The sequence below is a fragment of the Pseudonaja textilis genome, chromosome 12, assembly GCF_049901715.1.
Source record: "Pseudonaja textilis isolate UNSWEBS1 chromosome 12, rPseTex1.2, whole genome shotgun sequence".
NCBI classification, from domain to species: Eukaryota; Metazoa; Chordata; class Lepidosauria; order Squamata; family Elapidae; genus Pseudonaja; species Pseudonaja textilis.
Window position 1 is genome coordinate 5,444,106 of NC_142001.1, and position 18,564 is coordinate 5,462,669.

Consider the following 18,564-nt stretch of genomic DNA (forward strand, 5'->3'; position numbering starts at 1 on the left):
CCATGAGTCTTAATTGGGAATCATTTGGAAGTGGGGCAGAAGAGGAGTGGAACAGAGCTGCCTTTTTGCCCCAGTCAGAATTCTAGCAATAGCCTTTTGTTCCAGGGGACCGATTTAGAGAGCTACCATTGAATAGATCGTTGTAGAATGCCACCACCTAGTATACCTTTAATTCAGTTAAGTACAGAAGGTTTGCCATGATACACCTACCTAGGAGTTGATAACCCATGGGGCAAAGGATCCGTTGCCATTTTGCAAGCAACCCTAAAACGTTTGTTGAAGACAGTGGATCAACCTGGAAAGAGTTCTCAAGTATGGGTCCTCTCCAGAGGGTAACCAGGGCAGAGGCCAATCTGAACATCACGCCTCATGAGAAAAGGCAAACTATGTTTAACCTGAAGACTGAGAGAACTTGCCACAAATATTTCAAGGGCTGTTCCCTAGGATGCGGAGCAGGAATATCTGTTTCTGAGCAGAAACAGAAACGCAGACTTTGGCTGCAAATTCCTTTTGACAGTGCAAACCCTCCCTAGTAAATTGGAGCTGTCCTTTGTCCTAGAGATGGACTGAGTGGCTGCACCTGCTTGGGAATGTTTTCTGATCCATTATCCCTTACATCAAATAGACTAGATGATCTCCAAATACTTTCAAGCCAATATGTACTTACTGCAGGCTTCTTTTCTGTCTTGTTCCCTCAACTGGCTCCTTTGTCCCCCTCATATCCTGTTTGAACTTCCACCCATAGAGGGATGCTGTTATGGCTTTGCTTCCACTTAGCCATTCTAGTTGTGTCCAGGTTTCTCTGTACCTATTTCCTTCTCTAGCCCTCCATACCTTAAAATATTTTTAAAAAATCTGCCACTTTCGTACTATATTCTTTCTTCCAGCCCAAGGCTGCCTTGAATTTTCCAAGAGGCAGATTAGAAGTATGAATATGCTGATGGGTGTATTTGGTAAGGCGGTTTCAGAGCTGTGCTTTTCTGAAGTAGTGAAGGCGAAGACAATTAGGGCACTAATAAAAGGACCGGATGCACCTTGTGATTTCGTCCTCCATGTCAGAGTTGGAGAAAGAAAGAGACGGTCACGTGTTAATTCAGAGAACTGGCCAGGCCAGGCCAGCCTAGCCCAAATTTCCTGCTGGCATTTTAAGCTGAGAGTTAAAGGAGAAAGAAACACCTGGATCCTTCCAATTGAGGGGTGGGAGTCGTGGGAAGTGCCCAAAGTTCAGGGCTGCCGTTTTTGGGGCTGCCTCTGTGACCAGGCAAGCTAATGTAACCTTACCAAAGCTGGTACTATATGCTGAGCACCGGCTTCCAGGGCCACCTGGGGGTGTTACTCAGAATATTCTGTGTCACCAGCCCAGCCAGATGGATAATGTCACCAAAACGGACAATGGCAGTACTAGAGCAGCCTCCCTCGGAAAGGTGGGAGTTAATATTACAGTTAGTCTTCCCCCAAATAAGGCCGATCCTCCATTCTGATTTTTCTTACCTGAGATTTCTGCATGAGGATACCTCGATACCTCGGATACCTCTTTCAGCCCTTCTGTAGCCCAGCTTGTGGGGTTTGTCCTCTGCTGTGTACAGAGGTGGTGGGGCCTGCTGAGCCTCTTCCTTGAGGCCTAGCAATGAGCCACGCTCTCCCAACAGGAGCAGAGGCATGGCAGCCCAAACCTCTCGCTTCCAGCCTTTGCTCAGCCGCTGGAAGTCAGCCTGCTTCTGACGGGCCTCTGCCAGAGGGGTCTTTGGGGGCAGGTGCATCACATAGGTGCACCTTGTCCAGTATTCCCAGAAATGGTGGGGAGGCACATCACTCGTTCACTCCAATCATTTTTGCTTTCCTTGATTAAAACCCCTTCAGTCTGATGCGATTTGTGTATTGATTGATGCCTTTGGTGTACATGTGTGTTTTTCATTGCAACAAAATCACCCCACCCCACTTGTTCCAGCTTGTTCCTCTGATCTGTTAATGACAAATTTCACTGTAATTTTTTTTTAAGGTAAGCAAAAGTACCTCTGTGCCAGCCGAAATGACTGCACCATTGACAAATTCCGAAGGAAAAACTGTCCCTCCTGTCGCCTGAGAAAATGCTACGAAGCAGGGATGACCCTCGGAGGTAAGTCCCGCCACATTTGGCGTCTGGTGGGTTCACCAAAACGATGCTCTGCTCTTTGGATGTCCCAGAACCAGTGAAGCCGAAACTCCCCCATAAAATCACAGGGGAAAGGAAGAAGGTTTATGTCAAGAGTGTATGAGTTTAGAGCCATTCACCGATGAGCTCTTGAGACAGTCACAGCTTCTATCAGACGAGTCAGTGAAACAGATCTTCTATGTCGGGGGTGTCCAACCTTGGCAACTTTAAGATTTGTGGACTTCAACTTCCAGAATTCCTCAATTAGCCATGCTGGCTGGGGAATTCTGGGAGCTGAAGTCCACAAGTCTTAAAGTTGCCACGGTTGGACACCTCTGTTCTATGTCTTCATGCAGGAAACAATCCCAGCAGATGAAACTCAAACAAACCTGAGCGTATTACAAAGGCAGGTGTCCATATTCCCCAGCCAAGGGACAAAAAGTTGCTGGAAGAGACATTGCTTTGAGAAATGAGGAGGCAAAAAAAAAAAAAAGACTGCCTTTAAGAGTAAACTTGCAGTTAGCAATGGTGAAGACTGGGCAAAATAAGGACAAAGAACACAGCATGCATACCTGTCTACCTTTGTATTTTAATAGTATCTCCTTGTAAACTTGTTGTCTAAGATAAGCAGTCTCCGTTGCTATTTCCTGTGTTCAAGCCCCTGTTTATCTTGGCTGCCCTTTTCTCCAAGCGGTCTGATACCCTTCTTGAGGTGTGATGAGAACATATGAAGCCTCTTTGGATGGGCTCAGATCAATATTAGATTAGAATAACTTTATTCTCACGTTGAATATACACTAATCAGCATACATTAAAATGAAGTTTCATTGCATGCAGCTCTCAAAGGATCTCCACCTCTAATATATACTACATAAACGTGACTATATAATTAATGCAAAATTATGCATATATTATATGACACAGAGAAACAACACAGTCTAATCTGGATGTATACATGTACATGGCATGAGAAACTAATCTTGTGAGTTTACCAGATGGCCTAGGGATCAAAGCTGTTCCAGAATCTGGTAGTCCTGCTAGAAATACTTTGAAACCTCCTCCCAGAGGGGAGCAACAGAAACAGACCATGAAGTGGGTGTGGGGTCTCTAATAATGCTTCGAGCTCTAAGCTCATAATGCTTATAAGCAGTATCCTGAATAACAGGAAGCGAGCTTCCTATAATCTTGGTTGTCCTCACCACTCTCTGTATGGACTTTCTATCTGAGGCTCTGCTGCCACTAAACCAAACGGTGATGCAGTTTGTTCAAATGCTGTCAATCATGCCTCTGTAAAAAGTGGCCAGGACAGAAGGAGAGAGATGTGCTCTCCTCATCCGACGCAGGAAATGCAGGCGCCAGTTTGCAAATGCTTCACTAAGGATGATGTGTGAGGAGACCACTTCAGATTGTTTGCTATCTGTACCCCCAGATACCCCTTAATACTTAATACTCTATGGCTGCAGCCTTGCTACTGAGTGGACTATGACTATGCGGCTCTTTCTAAAACCTTGTGTACCTCCAATATTCTGACCTTGGAGGTCTCCTAGCCAAACTGCCTGCCCAGTGCAGAAGACCTTTTCCATTCTGGATAAATGATTGTCTAAAAATAGTTGTCTATCTCTAAACCAATCTAGAAAAGGCTACATACAAAAAAAGTATGTGGATTAAAAAAGGCTAATTAGACAGCAAGCTATAGAGGAAAAATTTGCTGTGAGGGACCCCTGGACCCAGTACTGCTTTTACCAAACACACCCACATACCCACAACCCAGAATGGACTATCAACTTAATCTCATGATTATTTTAAGTTTCACCTGAAGAAGCAATACTACCCTAGTAAGCAACCTGTACTCCTGGGAAGATCACTTTTTAATAAAGTGAATTATTACCCAGTTGAGTGCTCAGCACCCCAGGGTCCAGCCCTATGGTTCCTTGCTTCTGACAGGAGGCCTTTCCCAGATTCAGGGCCATCACTCCGGCCTGTGTTGGTAGAAATGCTGACCTCACTTCCCAGCTGTAGAAATGCTGCCTCTCCCAAACTCCTCTGTATGCAATTCTAGGCTTCCATCTTGCCTCACCGATGCCTGGAGGTTAACATAAAACATGGAGTGATGCAACAGTTTTTATTTCTTTTAATTTAATTTAATTAATACCATCTTGTAAACTGCAAGGCAGTTGATCTTAACTCTTTCCAGTTCCCCTCTGTTTCTTTAGCATTTACTTTACTCCTGAGTAACTCTAGGCTCTGCCTGGAGGTGCTTAGAGGAGGCCGTATGTTGATTAAATTTAAAATTTGTTGCTGATTGTGTCCCACATTAGTGCAGTTATGATTTCTGAAGCATTTCATACTTTGGGCCATTAGGTGCTGGAGTAAAATTGAGATGAGTTTAGCCAATTTCACTTTGTAGCCTAAGTATTTATTTCATCTATTTATTTTACTTCAGTAGTCTTATATGCCACTTGAGTCATGCCTGATGCAACAGCAGCTTACTGACCTCCTAAAACAGTAATAAGGTTAAGAACATAACAGTAGAATAAAATAACCCTGTCTCTAATGTATTTCGTCGATCATATTCTGTGCTCCAAGGAACAACTGTAACACTTCCAGATATATTAAAACGATTCCTTCAGCCCAAAGTCTTGCTGGAATAGTCCAGCCGTAATGGAATTGCAAACAGGAACGGGGCCAGCCTGACATTAACAAGGGGGCAGTGAACAAGAGGCTGCAACCTCAGAAACCCTGCAAGAGATCTTCCCAAACGATGGGATCTAGAGGGAGCCTTCTCTTGGGTAGAGACTGTTGGGAGAATGTGATCCCACTGATAATTGGGATCCGACAGGAAGACCTTTCCACCCTGTAGGAAAGGTCCACCTCATTCATCTATCAGTTTTTTGAGGGTGATAATAAACATATGGATGAGGGCAAGCCAGTAGATAGCATCTTCCTAGATTTCAAAAGCCGTTGATAAAAGTTGCTCATCAAAGACTTCTTAATAAGGAGAACAGCCATGGAATGAAAGCAGATGGTTTTGCAGATCAAGACCTGGCTAAAGAATAGGAATCCTGCGATCTCGTCCTAGGACAGGTGCTTTTTAACACATTTATAAGTGATCTGGAACCCGACATGGCTAATGGAATAGCCAGCTTTGCTAATGACACTAAGTTGTTCAGGGTAGTAATGACAGTAGAGCATCTCTGCGCATTAGAGGTGTTGAAATGGCAGGTGCCATTCAATGTGGGCAAGGGTAAAGTGATGTACATTGGTACCCAAAATCTTAAGTGCTCATAGAAATTAATAGGACCAACCAACAATGGCTGATGGGGAAAGTGACCTTGGAGCAATGATCGAGAGATGAAGGGAGGGGCTGGCACAGTCAGCATTTACTGTTAAAAATAAAAAGCCAACGGCATGCTGGGAGCAATAAGAAAGCAGAGACGGCAATATCATAATGTTCTTCTATGAATCAGTGGCATGACCAGATCTGGAATATTGTGTGCAGTTCTGGTAGCCGCTCCTTAAAAAGGAGATAATAGAGCTAGTGAAGGTTCAGAGGAGGACAAGTAAGAGGACGGAGGGGTTGGAGCAGCTTCCTTAGGAAGGAGGCGAATGAAAGGAGACGTGATTGAAATATACAGCACTGGACCTGCGGAGGATTAAATGGGCACACAGAAGCTGATTTTCTCTTTCCCCAAACGCTAGGCCTAGAGGTCCATTCGGTGAAATTGAATCCAGGGAGGATCAGGACAGCCAAGGACCCCCTTTTCCCCCCCACAATGCATAATTAAACTTTGAAATTCACTATTATGAGATGTTGTACTGGCTCCCAGCTTAGCTGGCTTGAAATATGGGTTGGACCAATTTATGGAGTTCATCGGGATTAATGATTATTAGTCTTGATGAAATGCAGCTAATGGAATAGCAGGGAGATTCGTGGCCTCCCTTACACGCTTGTTTGAGCACTGTGGGAACAACCTGCTGGACTACATCAGTTAAGGGCCTGATTCAGCAACGTCCTGAGGAGAAGGGTGACTGACGAGCCTGCCCACCAGTTGTTGGGTTTTTTTGTCAAGCATCTCTCCAAAAAACAGTCCATGGGTTAGTGGGGTAGCTGACAGGCTAGGATGAAGGGGCAGGGAACTTTCTCCGTTTGCTAGGTGAACATCTTCTCAGCTCACACGTCCCCTCCCCCACCACTGGGCTGGACTGTTCTAGAACACTTTTCTGACTTCAGTCTTCTGGAAAACTGGTAAGCCTGTTTCAAAACAGAAGTCCACCGATCTTCTCAAAATAGCCCATATTCAAGGATGGAGTATATTCCAGAGCATTAATGCTGAGCCAGACAGTAGTACTTCAGGAGTGTCGTGTGTGTGTGTGTGTGTGTGTGTGTTTAGGTTTATTAACTGTGTAGCTGTATCCAGAGCAAAATGTGAGCAATCTTTACTTAGTAGATGCGACCTATTCAACATGTCAAATTAAGGAATCCCCTTTCCAGTTGATCAGCGTGACCCTCAAATTGTGGGTTATGGAAATCTCTCCCTTTATGAATTAAGGAAATAAAGGCCCTGTTCCTTGATGGAGGAAGTTCTTCACATAGTTCAATCTCATTCATTACTTGAATTCAAGGTTCAGTTGGATTTCTTAATGAGTCTTGTAATATCCTGCAGAAATACCACTGGGTTCGGGGGGTGGATGGGTGGGGGTCATTGTAAACGTTTTAATTGCTTCTTTAGTTTTGTCTTATGTTATGGTTCAATTAAAAGTCTCCTTTTGCATAGAAAGTAGACTGCAGCGCAATCATTTTAAAACTGACATTTGTCAGTTACACTGTCATACTGTCTATCCCATTTTTTTTAGCTTACCAAGAAATAGGCTGTAGTCTCCTTTGTCAAATGCTTTATTGAAATCCAAGTATGCATTTCACTGGTCCGCTGATTTTGTCAAAGAATGAAATAGAATTTGTTTAGCATGATCTGTTTCTGACAAACCTGTGTTGGCTTCTGGAGGACCAATTTATTTCCTTGATTTTTTTTCTTGTTTTTTATATTATTTCTATTATTTTTGACATTTGTTGCTAGTGTTACTTTATTCTGAGCCTCAGATTTCATGATTTCATCTATGCATGTCTGGGCTATTTGTTGATACTCTGCTTTATTTATATGTCCCTCTTTCCATTTCTTTGTATTTATCCTTTTTCTCCTTTCAGTTTATCAAAAGATCTTTGTTCAACCATGCTGTTTTTTCCTTTTTTCAGTGGTATTGAACTGGCCTTTATAGTCATATTTTTCAGACTTTCCCTAGCTTCTTATTTTCCCCTTTAATATTTACATCCTTGCAATGCTTTGCAGACTTTCTAAAAGTCTAAGACAATGGTTTGATTATATTCTGTTGTTTGTGTTTGCATTATATTGAATTGCAATATGACTTGGACACTCTTCCCCAAAGTTCCAGCAGCTTCAAGCCCCTCAGTCATTTCTTCTCGGGGTTCGTAAGAATTAGGTCCTCTATAGCGTCTCCTCTTCTTCTCTCCTCTACCTTTTGGGGGACAAAGTTGTCCGCTGGGTTGTTCAGGGACCTGTTCAATCTCCCACTTGATGCAGAGTTTGTTTCCCAGTTGATATCAGGGTAGTTAAAGTCCCTTTGAGAGTTTGTGTACAGGCACCTGAGTCCTGTCTGGTGACCCTGGCTAGCCTTCCTATAGCTATTTCTGAGTTTTTCTTCCTTCTTCTCACTCCCTGCCTCATTGTTTGATTGGTTGTCTTGGGGTTTATGCTTGGGATCAGGCCCTGAAGAGCCTAAAGATTGGTCACTCTCCCCCTTTAATTTTAGTTGAAAGCCTTTCCGATCAGTTGAGCCGGTTATTTCCTGACTATTTTCCTCCCCGTTCTCGTGAGGTACAGCCCATCCTTGCCAGAAGCCCTTCATGTAGGTAATGCAGACCATGGTCTAGTTTTCTTGGCAGCACCAACTCTTAAGCCAGTGGTTCATTTCCAAAATTTATTTATTTTTTATTTATTTATTTATTTTTGTCAATTGCTTACAAGATAATAGGTATAAGTATAAACATAGTTATGAATACATGAAATGGGTACATATAAGAAAAATAAAAAAGAAACAATAGGACAGGGACGGTAGGCACATTGGTGGGCTTATGCACGCCCCCTACAGACCTCTTAGGAAAAGGGTGAGGTCAATAGTAGACAGTATTATTTATTTATTTATTTATTTGATTTGTCAATCACTTACAAGATAATAGGTATAAGTAAAAACATAGTTATGAATACATGGATACATATAAGAAAAAATAAAAAAATATATGTAAAAGAAACAATAGGACAGGGACGGTAGGCACGTTGGTGCGCTTATGCAGGCCCCCTACAGACCTCTTAGGAAAGGAGTGAGGTCAACAGTCGACAGTCTTAAGGTTAAAGTTTTTGGGGTTTGGGGAAGAAACCACAGAGTCAGGTAGAGTATTCCAGGCATTGACCCCTCTGTTGCTGAAGTCGTATTTTAAATTCTTTGTTCCCTCATTGGATGTTGACCTTTTGTTAGAAGTTGGAAGAAAAAAATCACTTGCGCGTCTAACTTTTTAAGTTTCTTGCCTAGCTGCTAATAATTCCTCGGTATTGTTTTCAGGTTCATTGTCATCTGGTTCCCCCCTACGTGAAGGAGAAGAAAGAGATAATAATCTGTGAGCTTGATTATTTTAGTAAGCCTGTCAGCCACACCTTTGTTTTTTGCTCCAGAGAAACAACCTTCCTAGACTGAATGTCCAGTCTAACAATGGCTGGTTTTCTTCCCCATAGAGCTGAATCTCCTGTCACCAAGACTCGCCTTTTTTTTCCCCTCAGGGAAGTCTGGGCTACTTTTCCTTCTTTCACAGGAGCACTTGGTGAGGCCTCTTTCTAGATGCCTGCATGCGTCCTTCCAGGGGGAGGCCGTGAAGTCAGTTGCTCAGCTCCAGAGAGGCTGGGCCAGACAGCTGGGCTTTGTACTTGGTTGCTCTTTTTTTCCATGAGTGACATGCTTCTATCATGTACCAGGTCATTTCTCCTAGAAATTGTTTGTTCTTTATTATGTTCAATTTGAATATAGTCTTCTTGCTTAGATTGGAGTTTCTCATTTTGTAGGTTGAGTTTCAGAGTGGCTAGAGTTGCTCCTAGCCACCCTTTCCTTTTACAGGTGAAGAACTTTATTCTTTATAAAAAGATCTGCTCTTTTTTCTCTGCTTCAGAACCCTTCCAAGCCTTTTGTTGCACAGTTCATCATATGAAAGAAGGCTAACTGTCAGCTGGTGCTCCGTTCAAAATCCAAGAAAGAAATACTTAGATTCTTGTAATTAGAGAAAAGATATCTTTTACTGGAAGTCAAGTGGTAGCAACAAGAGAATTCTGAATCTGAGGAAAAAGGCACGTACATCACATATATCAAGGGATTGAAATGTTTCCACCCCCAATAGTTCAAATGGTCCTTCAAATTAAAAGTTGTGAACCTCATCATGTGGACATCTCCAGGTGGTGATGATTAGTTGACCTTGGCTTACTCAGATAAAGGTTTGCAGTTGCACAGAGAAGAGAAAGCTAAGCAAGAAATAGAAACCCTCCTCAGTTTATACAATATTAGTTAGTAACACCTATAGCCTGTTTCCCATACTTTTCCCCCTTCCTCCCCCCGTTACTCATGACAGCCAGAAAGAAGCAAAGCAAAGGAAGAAGATCTGGAAGGCTGACACTAACAAAAACTTCCACATCTGAAGTATCTCCTAAGGAATGTGCACCAAGGGGCAATCTGCCAGGTTATACTGGAGGCGGTCAGTTGTAAAGCTTCCTTGGGGTCCCAGGTCTTGGCCAGGAGAAGAAAATTCACAAGCCTGCCTGAATTGCCTGCTGGCCAAAGCTCCTAACTCTGATCTCTTCCCACGGGGGTTGGGGCAAGGGCTCTGCTGGCAGGGAGGAGAGCTGGTTCCTAGATGCCTTTGGGATTTTGGTGACTTCGGTGGACATTTCCACAGGTGCCTGAAAGGTTTTTGGCCCTGCAAGGCAGAAGGAGCCTTCTCCTGCCTTGGCTCCTGTGGCTTCAGAGCCCAGACCCTCTTATGGACGTGAATTTGCTCTTCTCTCTCTTTCTTGCTCCGTGTATTCTTGAGCTCCCAGCAATCGAAGCTGCTGAGCTGAGGGATCCGGCTAGAATCAGAGCGGGCTTCTTTCCCGCAACGTTTCTCCTCCTCTGTTTTTCAAAACCATTCCTAAACTTTTCTTGGCCAGAAGACGAGAAGGCCTTCTGCAATGAAGACCAATCGAGCTGCTTTTTCCTTTTCTGAAAATGTGCTTTTAAAAGAGGTTAATCATTTAACTCATTAACCAGGATACAATTGGCCAGGAGCAGAAAGATTTGCTTTTTCCCTTTGAAGTTGAACTGCTGAAGAATGGGAGGTATGGCTTTCATTTAAAGTGGTTGTTTCACAAATTGTGTCACATGTAATTAAATAAGGGCATTTGTCCATCAATAAGCCCCTCCTCTTTCAGCATGCCAGAGAAGGGGAAAAGGGGATCATTTTCTGCAGGTAAAGGTGGTCAGCTAGATGAGGATAAAAGGGGGTGGGTGTTTGGAAGTACCTCCGAGACATGTTTAGGTTGGTTTGGACGCCTAAGCTAACACTCAAAAGTGGAAAGGAAATGCATTATTTACAGAGAGCAATTCCTTTTCTCTTGGCTGGGGATCCTTCACTGATCCAGCAAACCGCATACACACTGCATGCACCCCAAGATAAAGTGGTGAGAAGAGGATCATTAGCTGTTCTTTGGGGTTCCTCTTGGGACACGGCTCTTAAAGTCTTCCTCCTTTCTTGGAGAAAGAAACCATATTTTCCCTTCCTCTTGTCTTTCAGTAGTGCCCTTAACTGCCTTTCATTTTTCTTAGAATCCCTGTTGCCCTCTGAGCTCTTGTCTCCGTCCCCTTTCTCCTGCCACTTCCTTTCCTAGGGCCTCTTTTCTTGGCACACCTTAGAGGCTCATTACTAGGTACTGGAGAACCCGTGATTTTCCTTTTTCTGCACATGTCTCACCACATTGTACTGCATGTACCACATTGCTCAGTTTGGCTGTTTTATCCTTGGGGTGGAGAAGCTTCTGCAATGTATGGAATGACAACATTGCTTTGTTTATTGTTTTCTTCTTTGTCTGTTAAGGAGTAGCTCCTGCTGGGTGTTTTGGGGGATTTGAGGAAGGCCCACTGGGGATTTGATGTGTTTTCATTCTTCTCCTTTCCCATCTTTGCTGGTAGGCAGGCCTTCAGCTTGGTGGAGCAGGGTTTTGATACCCCCATGTTGTGCTCCAGTGGATGGTGAGACTCAAAATGTAGATATCGATCTGTGCATATGGGTTTTCTGTAAACTTCAAAGTTAGGACTTCTGTTTTCCTTAATGTGACCTGCACAATCCAGGAAGGCTAGGCTAGTTTCCTTAAGAGGTGGATTTGATTTATCTGTCCACAGAGTTGAACGCTTCCAATTCTTATGTTTTGATCTTGATGCAAGTATCCTCTAAATACCTGGATCAGTGAGTGGGTGGAATTCCTGTGAAGGAGTTTAGGGCTCTGGTTTCTACCTCTTCAATGCAAAGATTGGCCACAATGAGAGACACCATTGAACCCATGGCACAGCCATGTTTTTGTCTGTAGAAACCTTCATTGGATTTAGAATACAGTGTTAGGCAGAAGTCTAGCATGGCACATATGTGGCTTGGGCTGAGTTTAATTCTGTCACTCAATGTGATGTTTGTTAGCAGCCATTTCTTCACTATTGTGACAGCTCCAATTGTTGGGATGTGGGTGAAGAGTGGAGTAACATCATAGAAATCCTTGGTCTCATCCAGATACAATTTTAGTTTCCAAACCTTGCTGGCAAAGTCCTGTGAATTGTTGATGTGATGGATGGTGTTCCCAACCAAAGGAGCTAATAAGATGGTTAGATGTTTTGCAGTGTTGTAAGTGACAGACTTGATGCTGCTGACAATTGGTCCGAGTGGAGTTCTCTCTTTGTGGATTTTGGGCAGCCCATATATGCATGGTGTGACTTACCCAGGGTAAAGATAGTATTGGGGCTTGTCAATAGCATTGTACTTCAGTAGTAGTTAAGAAAAATAGACTAGCCTTCCTGTACCATGCAGTACACATTAAGGAACGTGCATACTTTAAACCCAAGAATACACTAAGGCAGAAGCTTGTCCGCCCCAGGATAAAACGCCCAGACACAAAGTAAGCAACATGGTACATGCAATACAATGCAGTGAGCCATGTGCAGGTCTGTACATTGGGGAAACAAAACAACCACTTCATAAGCGCAACATAGGTACAGCATAGGAGAACAAACCCATCAGGACAAGTTTCAGCAGTCCATCTGCATTTAAAAGACATGGCCGCTCTTTGGAAGACAGCAAAGTCCACATTCTGGACAGAGAGGACCTCTGGTTTGAACGAGGGGTCCAAGAGGCCATCTAGGTCCACATTGAACAGCCTTCTCTCAACAGAGAGGGAGGGAGACAACGTCATCTGTCTCCAGTCTACAACAGGGTCCTTTCAACAGTTCCAAGAAGGCTCCACCCCCACTTGCACTACTCAGGTGACCCTGAGGCCATAAACTTCCAAATGGCCTCAACGGCTCTCGAAAAGGATGCAAATGACCAACTGCCTGCAAGGAATATCAATCCTTCCATTTTCCACCCTCCAGTCAGAGCTAAAGAAGCTTCTTGGATGAGAAGCAAAACATCTTCAAAGAAAAACAAGAAAGTCCAGTTGCCTCTTGAAAAAGCACCTTTGAGACAGCATCTTTGGCAAAACATTTAGCTAATTAACAGAAATTCTACCCAATAAAGATAAGTGTAATTTATCCCATCTTATTCCAAAGAGGCACAAAGTTATTTTGAAACAGTTTAGAATTTGTATTTGTGTAATTCCCAGGTATTTCACTTTTTTCTCCACCTTTTTTTTGGTCAAATTTCATGGTCCCGAGACGTCATATTCTTAACAAGCATTGTTATCTTCTGTTTATTTATTTTAAAGTCCACTAAAAGTTTTAAAATGTCACTGCGGACATTGTAGCTATTATTTTCTGTCCCCATTCTTCAAATATCTCCTAGTATTTCTAATGTCATGCCATCGTTTTGTCATTTTGACTCAGTGCTGACCAAAGACAAAAGATAAGCCTGTCTCGTTTTTATCTTTCATCTTTTATGCCTTGAATCTTTAGTCCCTACTAGTGTCCAATTTCTGAAATCATAAAATCTTGAATTTCTATTATGACTAAGGGAAACTAAACCATTTTGCTCCTACAAGGTGCTGCTGGATAATTATTTCCAGAATCTTACACTATATAATTAAAATTCATCTGGTCCCTTAATTTGTCGGATTAAAGTCTTGTTAAGCTTTTGCCATTTATTTCAAATTCTTTAAATTCTTAATCTTATATTTAACAAAAGTCAGCCCCTGAAAGTTCAAAACAATCTAGGAAAGTTTCAAATTGGAATTTTGCTGTGCTGGAAACACAAGCACCAATACTGTAAAATTGGAGGGATAAAGATTTGTTAGTATATCAGGCAGGAGGTGGGCTTGGCTTGCATTTGTAGTACTATTTGTTATGAACCTGATAACCGTCTTTGAACTCAGAGTACAGCATTCTGCTGTTTTAATGCAATAACTGCGGCTGCAGTAGAATCAGCATACCGAATCAAGTGCTGCATCTTCTCCGTATGAGCAAAAGTTTGGGCGTTGTTTTTGATGGTGATTTTGCTAATGCCCTTTGCCTGCAAGTGAAGCCCTTCTTGTCACCCTATCTGGCCAACTGAGTGGCAGCCTTTATAGACCCTTTTCTCAAAGAGCAGCAAAGTGGTCAAGATCCACCCCATCCCCAGGATCTTCCCCAAACCAGTGAGCAACCCACCCAAGGTGTTGTCTTTCTGACCTCAAGCGCAGCAGCGGCCGGCAACTTCTCCCCAGCCAGCCCATGAGTGCAACTAGAGAGAGGGGAGGGAGGGAGAGAGAGGGAGAGAGAGAGAGGGAGAGAGAGAGACTTTTGTGCCCAGTCGTGTCCGCAAAGGATTCTGAGTGTTGTGACGAATCTTAGTGACAGAAAAGTTTGTCGCTGTCCCTGCTCTATCATTGCACTGATTTGGAAAATAACAGAATATCATTCTTGGAAGGGACATTGGAGGTCATCTAGTTCAACTCCCCGCTCAAGCATTTGTACCATTCCAGACCAAAGGTTGTCCAATCTCCTCTTAGAAACCTCCAGGGGTGGAGCGGCACCGACAACCTCTGAAGGCAACCCATTTCACTGATTAATTGTTCTCCCTGTCAGCAAATGTCTTCTTAGTGCTAGGTTGGCTCTCTTCTTGACTGGTTTCCATCCCCTGCTTCTTGCCCCGCCCTCAGGCGATTTGGAAGCAGGTTGGTCCCCTCCCCTCCTCTCTGGCAGCCCCTTAGAGATTGGCATACAGTGATATCATATCACTCAGGAAGCTGCCATTTTCATCACGTTACGCTCAGGGGGGATCCTAGCAGAGTTCCCTTCTCTTCCCCTTGGTCTCTTATTCCATTGTGAGCCCAGCCATTCCCACAGGTTCTGCTGAAAGGAGCGTTTGGAGAGTAGGCAGGTTGCCTTTTCCTTTCCGCAACTCTTCTTGCCCCCCCCGTCCCCCCCGCCCTGGCTGCCCTCCCCAGCACTCTGTGCCGCTCCGGCCATTATCCTCCAAGCGCTTCAGAGACGGGGCCCGTCTGTGGGGCAGGATGTCTCCTCTTTCATCAGATATTTGAGCGAGAAGCCGAGCATTCCTATAATTGCCTGGAATTAACTGATAAATGCACCCAAATTGCTGGAGTGTGCGCTCCCGCACGGCCAGCACACACGCCATTTGAAACATGGCAGGTTAGTGGTCTGAACTGGTGGGAAAGAGAGGGCTCTGCCCTTTAGTTGCAGAAGCCTGAAGCATTGGCGGTGGGTCTCCAGGCTCAGAAAGACTGGGGCTACCAGCTGCTGAGTTTGGTTTATGTTGTTGCCAGGTCACCGTGCCCCTCCTGTAATTTACAAGCAGCTCTCCTTTTGTAGCCAGGTACGGCAGCCGTCTGCAAACAAATGCTTGCAAACCCACAAGAGCAAAACATCCAACATTTGGTCTTCCTAGGGTGGATGGTCCAGCGGCGTTCTTGATTGTTAAGCCAGGAAAGATTTAAGGGAGCCAAGAAGAAATCTGTCTTGTTGAAGCAAACTCTAAAACCCCTTTCCCAGTTCGACCTCTCGGTTAACTCACTTCCCTTTCCCCAAACTGCAGGCAGTTGGCAGGGTGGGCCAGGCAGCTGTTCTGTGAAGCCTTCTATTCCAGCTGAGATTAGTTCTGCCCAATGCCGGGAGGGAGACATCTCTATTCCCCCCCCCCCACCCGGTTTCTTTCCTCTCTTCCGGTGTGAAGGGCTTGGGCAGCCTGGTCCCCTCAACTTCACCTGAGGGCTTGTATTGAACATGAGAGGAAATCAGACTATTATCGGAAGGAAGGAGGAACACTGATTGGCTCTTCCAGCAGATTCTCTAATAACAGCCCAATAAACCCCCTACTCCAAAGATCTGGTTGGGGTCAGTTTGTCGTGCAGAAAATCTAATGTCTGAGATGGGGGAACAGAAGGGGAACTCATCAAATCTGCAGATGACGGTAAACCGGCAGGAATACCCACCGCCTCAGAAGAGAAACTCAAGATTCAGAAGGATCTCAACAAATTTGAACACGGGGCCCTACCTAATAAAAGGCAGTTCAACAGAGAGAAAAGCAAGATTTCACACTCAGGCAGGAAGAACCTGCAGAGTGCGGAGTAGGCAGAACCTGCCTCAGAAACAGTAACTGTGAGAGGGACCTTGGAGTCCTCGTGGACAGTCACTTAAACAGAAGCCAGCTGTGTGCGGCAGCAACCAAAAATGCCATTACAGTCTTGGGTTGTACAAACCGAGTCATTAAAACCAAAAACCACATGAAATATTAGTACCACTTTACAAAGCCTTAGTAAGACTACACCTAGAATACTGCATCCAGTTTTGGTCACCACGTTACAAAAAAGATGTTGAGACTTTGGAAAAAGTGAAAAGAAGAACAACTAAAGCGATGAAAGGCTTGGAGACTAAAACATATGAACAACAGTTGCAAGAATTGGGTATGGCTAGTCTAGAGGAAAAGAGGACCAGGGGTGACATGATAGCCATATTCCAGTATTTGAAGGTCCTAACAAGTGAGGACAATTAACCAGTGTAACAGCTTGCCTGCCTAAGTTGTGGGTCACTGGAGGTTTATATCAGGCATCCTCAAGGTATAACTCACGGTTATGATGAGATTAATGTCCAATTTTTGCATAGTTGTCTTCATCGTGTGAAAAGATAGTTATCTTCATCCCATAATGATACAGCAAAGGGAAGACTCCAGCACGATACTGGGGTCCAAGCAAGAATGAACAAAGCTTCCCCCCACCCACCAGAGGTCAATTCAGTGACCAATCAGGATTACAGATGTGACCACATGACATGAACTACATCTCCCCTGAGGCATTAACTACACTTCCCATGAGGCATTCCCTTAAGGGGACAACTCTCATTCCCAAACTAACTATATACTGTTTAACCAGCACAAGGTTCTTAAGAAGAAACTGGACAGTCACTTGTCTGAAATAGTATAGGGTCTCCTGCTTGAGTAGGGGGCTGGACTAGAAGACCTCTAAGATCCGTTCCAGCTCTATTCTGAATTGAATCGAATTAATTATGTGTCAGAGTTAACAGTGATGTGATGGTACGTCACCAACCATCTCCATTTTACCTTCATCCTGCTCCCTGGGGAAAATCCATGTAGCCCACCCCAACAAACCTTCAGGACCTTGAGCCAGGCAATACAAATGCTATCAAACTTGTATGATATGCTATGAAGTCATATCCAACAGGGCCATCATAATGTGCCCAAATGCCATAACTTCAGGATATATGGAATGCACAAATAAATGTTCTTGAAGGTCTTTAGCGCTTACGGCTGCATTGCTAGGGTAAAATATACAAGAATTACAAGTGAGAGTGGGCTCCCGTAGCCTCGGATAATAAAAGGCATGATATCAACTGTGTTCCATTGGACCCTCTCGCACCTGTGTGGCTTGACCGCAGCCCTAAGTGAAGAAAATGACTACAGGTAATCCTTGGCTTGTAACTGACTCTTCCAAGTTACAACTTTTACCTGGAACAATGGAGTTATGATCCAGTTTCAAAGTTCTGACCCCACATGCACGGTGACCACAATTTGGGTGCTTGGACACATGGCTTCAATTACGGCCATTTGCAGCATCTTGCAGTTACTTGTCTACTTGATGATGGTGGTGGTGATCATGGTGTCTGCATTTTATGACAGTTTGCTGAAAAGCAGAAGTTACTTCTGATCTTTGGAAAAACTGAAGCATAGCAACCAATGGGTACACCAAACAACCAGAGCATTCGTTTTATGACTGTTGCATTAGTCGGTCCTTACGGTTGTAAAATCAGATTGGTCATGTGCCCAACCTTATTTATGACTGTCATAACACACTACCGTAATGGGTGGGCTGCACACTTGCTATCTTCCATCAGAGGAATTACTTAGAGGGTAGAAAGCAGATTTTTTTGGCACTAAGAGCTGCCTCATTGACAAGAATGAATCCTGAGGTATCATCTTGACCTTTTGGTTCCTTCTGTCTTGTGCTGGCCAGAAGTGCTGTCTAAAGGGACCAACTTTGATTTAGTTTAGCATTGGCTGACATTCCTTGGGTGCTTTTATTCTCCAGCCCTTTATCACTAAACATAAGATCAAACTGAAGCAATATCCAGGGACTTGCAGGCCTATCCAGGCATGGTTGATAGAACTCTTAGGATTGTGCAAATTCATAAGCCTCTTAGCCCCAGGGTGTGAGTGTGGGTGTGTATAATGGTTTTTAATTGAACCTTGTTAATATAGCAACATTAACAAAGTATTATTTTCTCCATTTGCCAAATTAAAGTGGAGCAAGGATGTTCTCTCTTCAAAATATATCTGTGAAAGAATTTACTACTTATTTTTTTTTAAAAAATTGCTTTGGGCCTCTTGGTTATCTTCAGTAGATTATTGTGGTTTCGTCTTGATGGGCCTAAAAAAAACCTCTTTTCTGTTTCAAGAGTTGTTGTATTGTAATCCCATTATATTCAGAGTAGCTCCAGATTAATCATCTGTAACAGCTCTGTCTTTTTCATGTGATGCACCACGGGAATAGATCTCAAGGGGACGTGACACCATGGCCAAAAAGGTGCTGGTGAAGATGCGTTGCCACTTTGACTCCTGGCCACACAGAGGCAGTGGAAGAGGCTGCCCGCGGTGAATTCGGGGGAGCTAATTGGCACACATCTGCATGCTCTTCATT

General features: G+C 43.8%; 1 protein-coding gene across 1 annotated transcript in view; it reads left to right on the plus strand.

Annotated features, from left to right (window-relative positions):
* AR (androgen receptor) overlaps window positions 1–18,564 on the plus strand; it is a 133,335-nt gene that overhangs the window by 83,338 nt on the left and 31,433 nt on the right. The window contains exon 3 of the mRNA XM_026703098.2: window positions 2,000–2,116. Within this exon, the coding sequence (XP_026558883.1) occupies window positions 2,000–2,116 (117 nt within the window). The remainder of the gene's footprint in view (window positions 1–1,999; window positions 2,117–18,564) is intronic.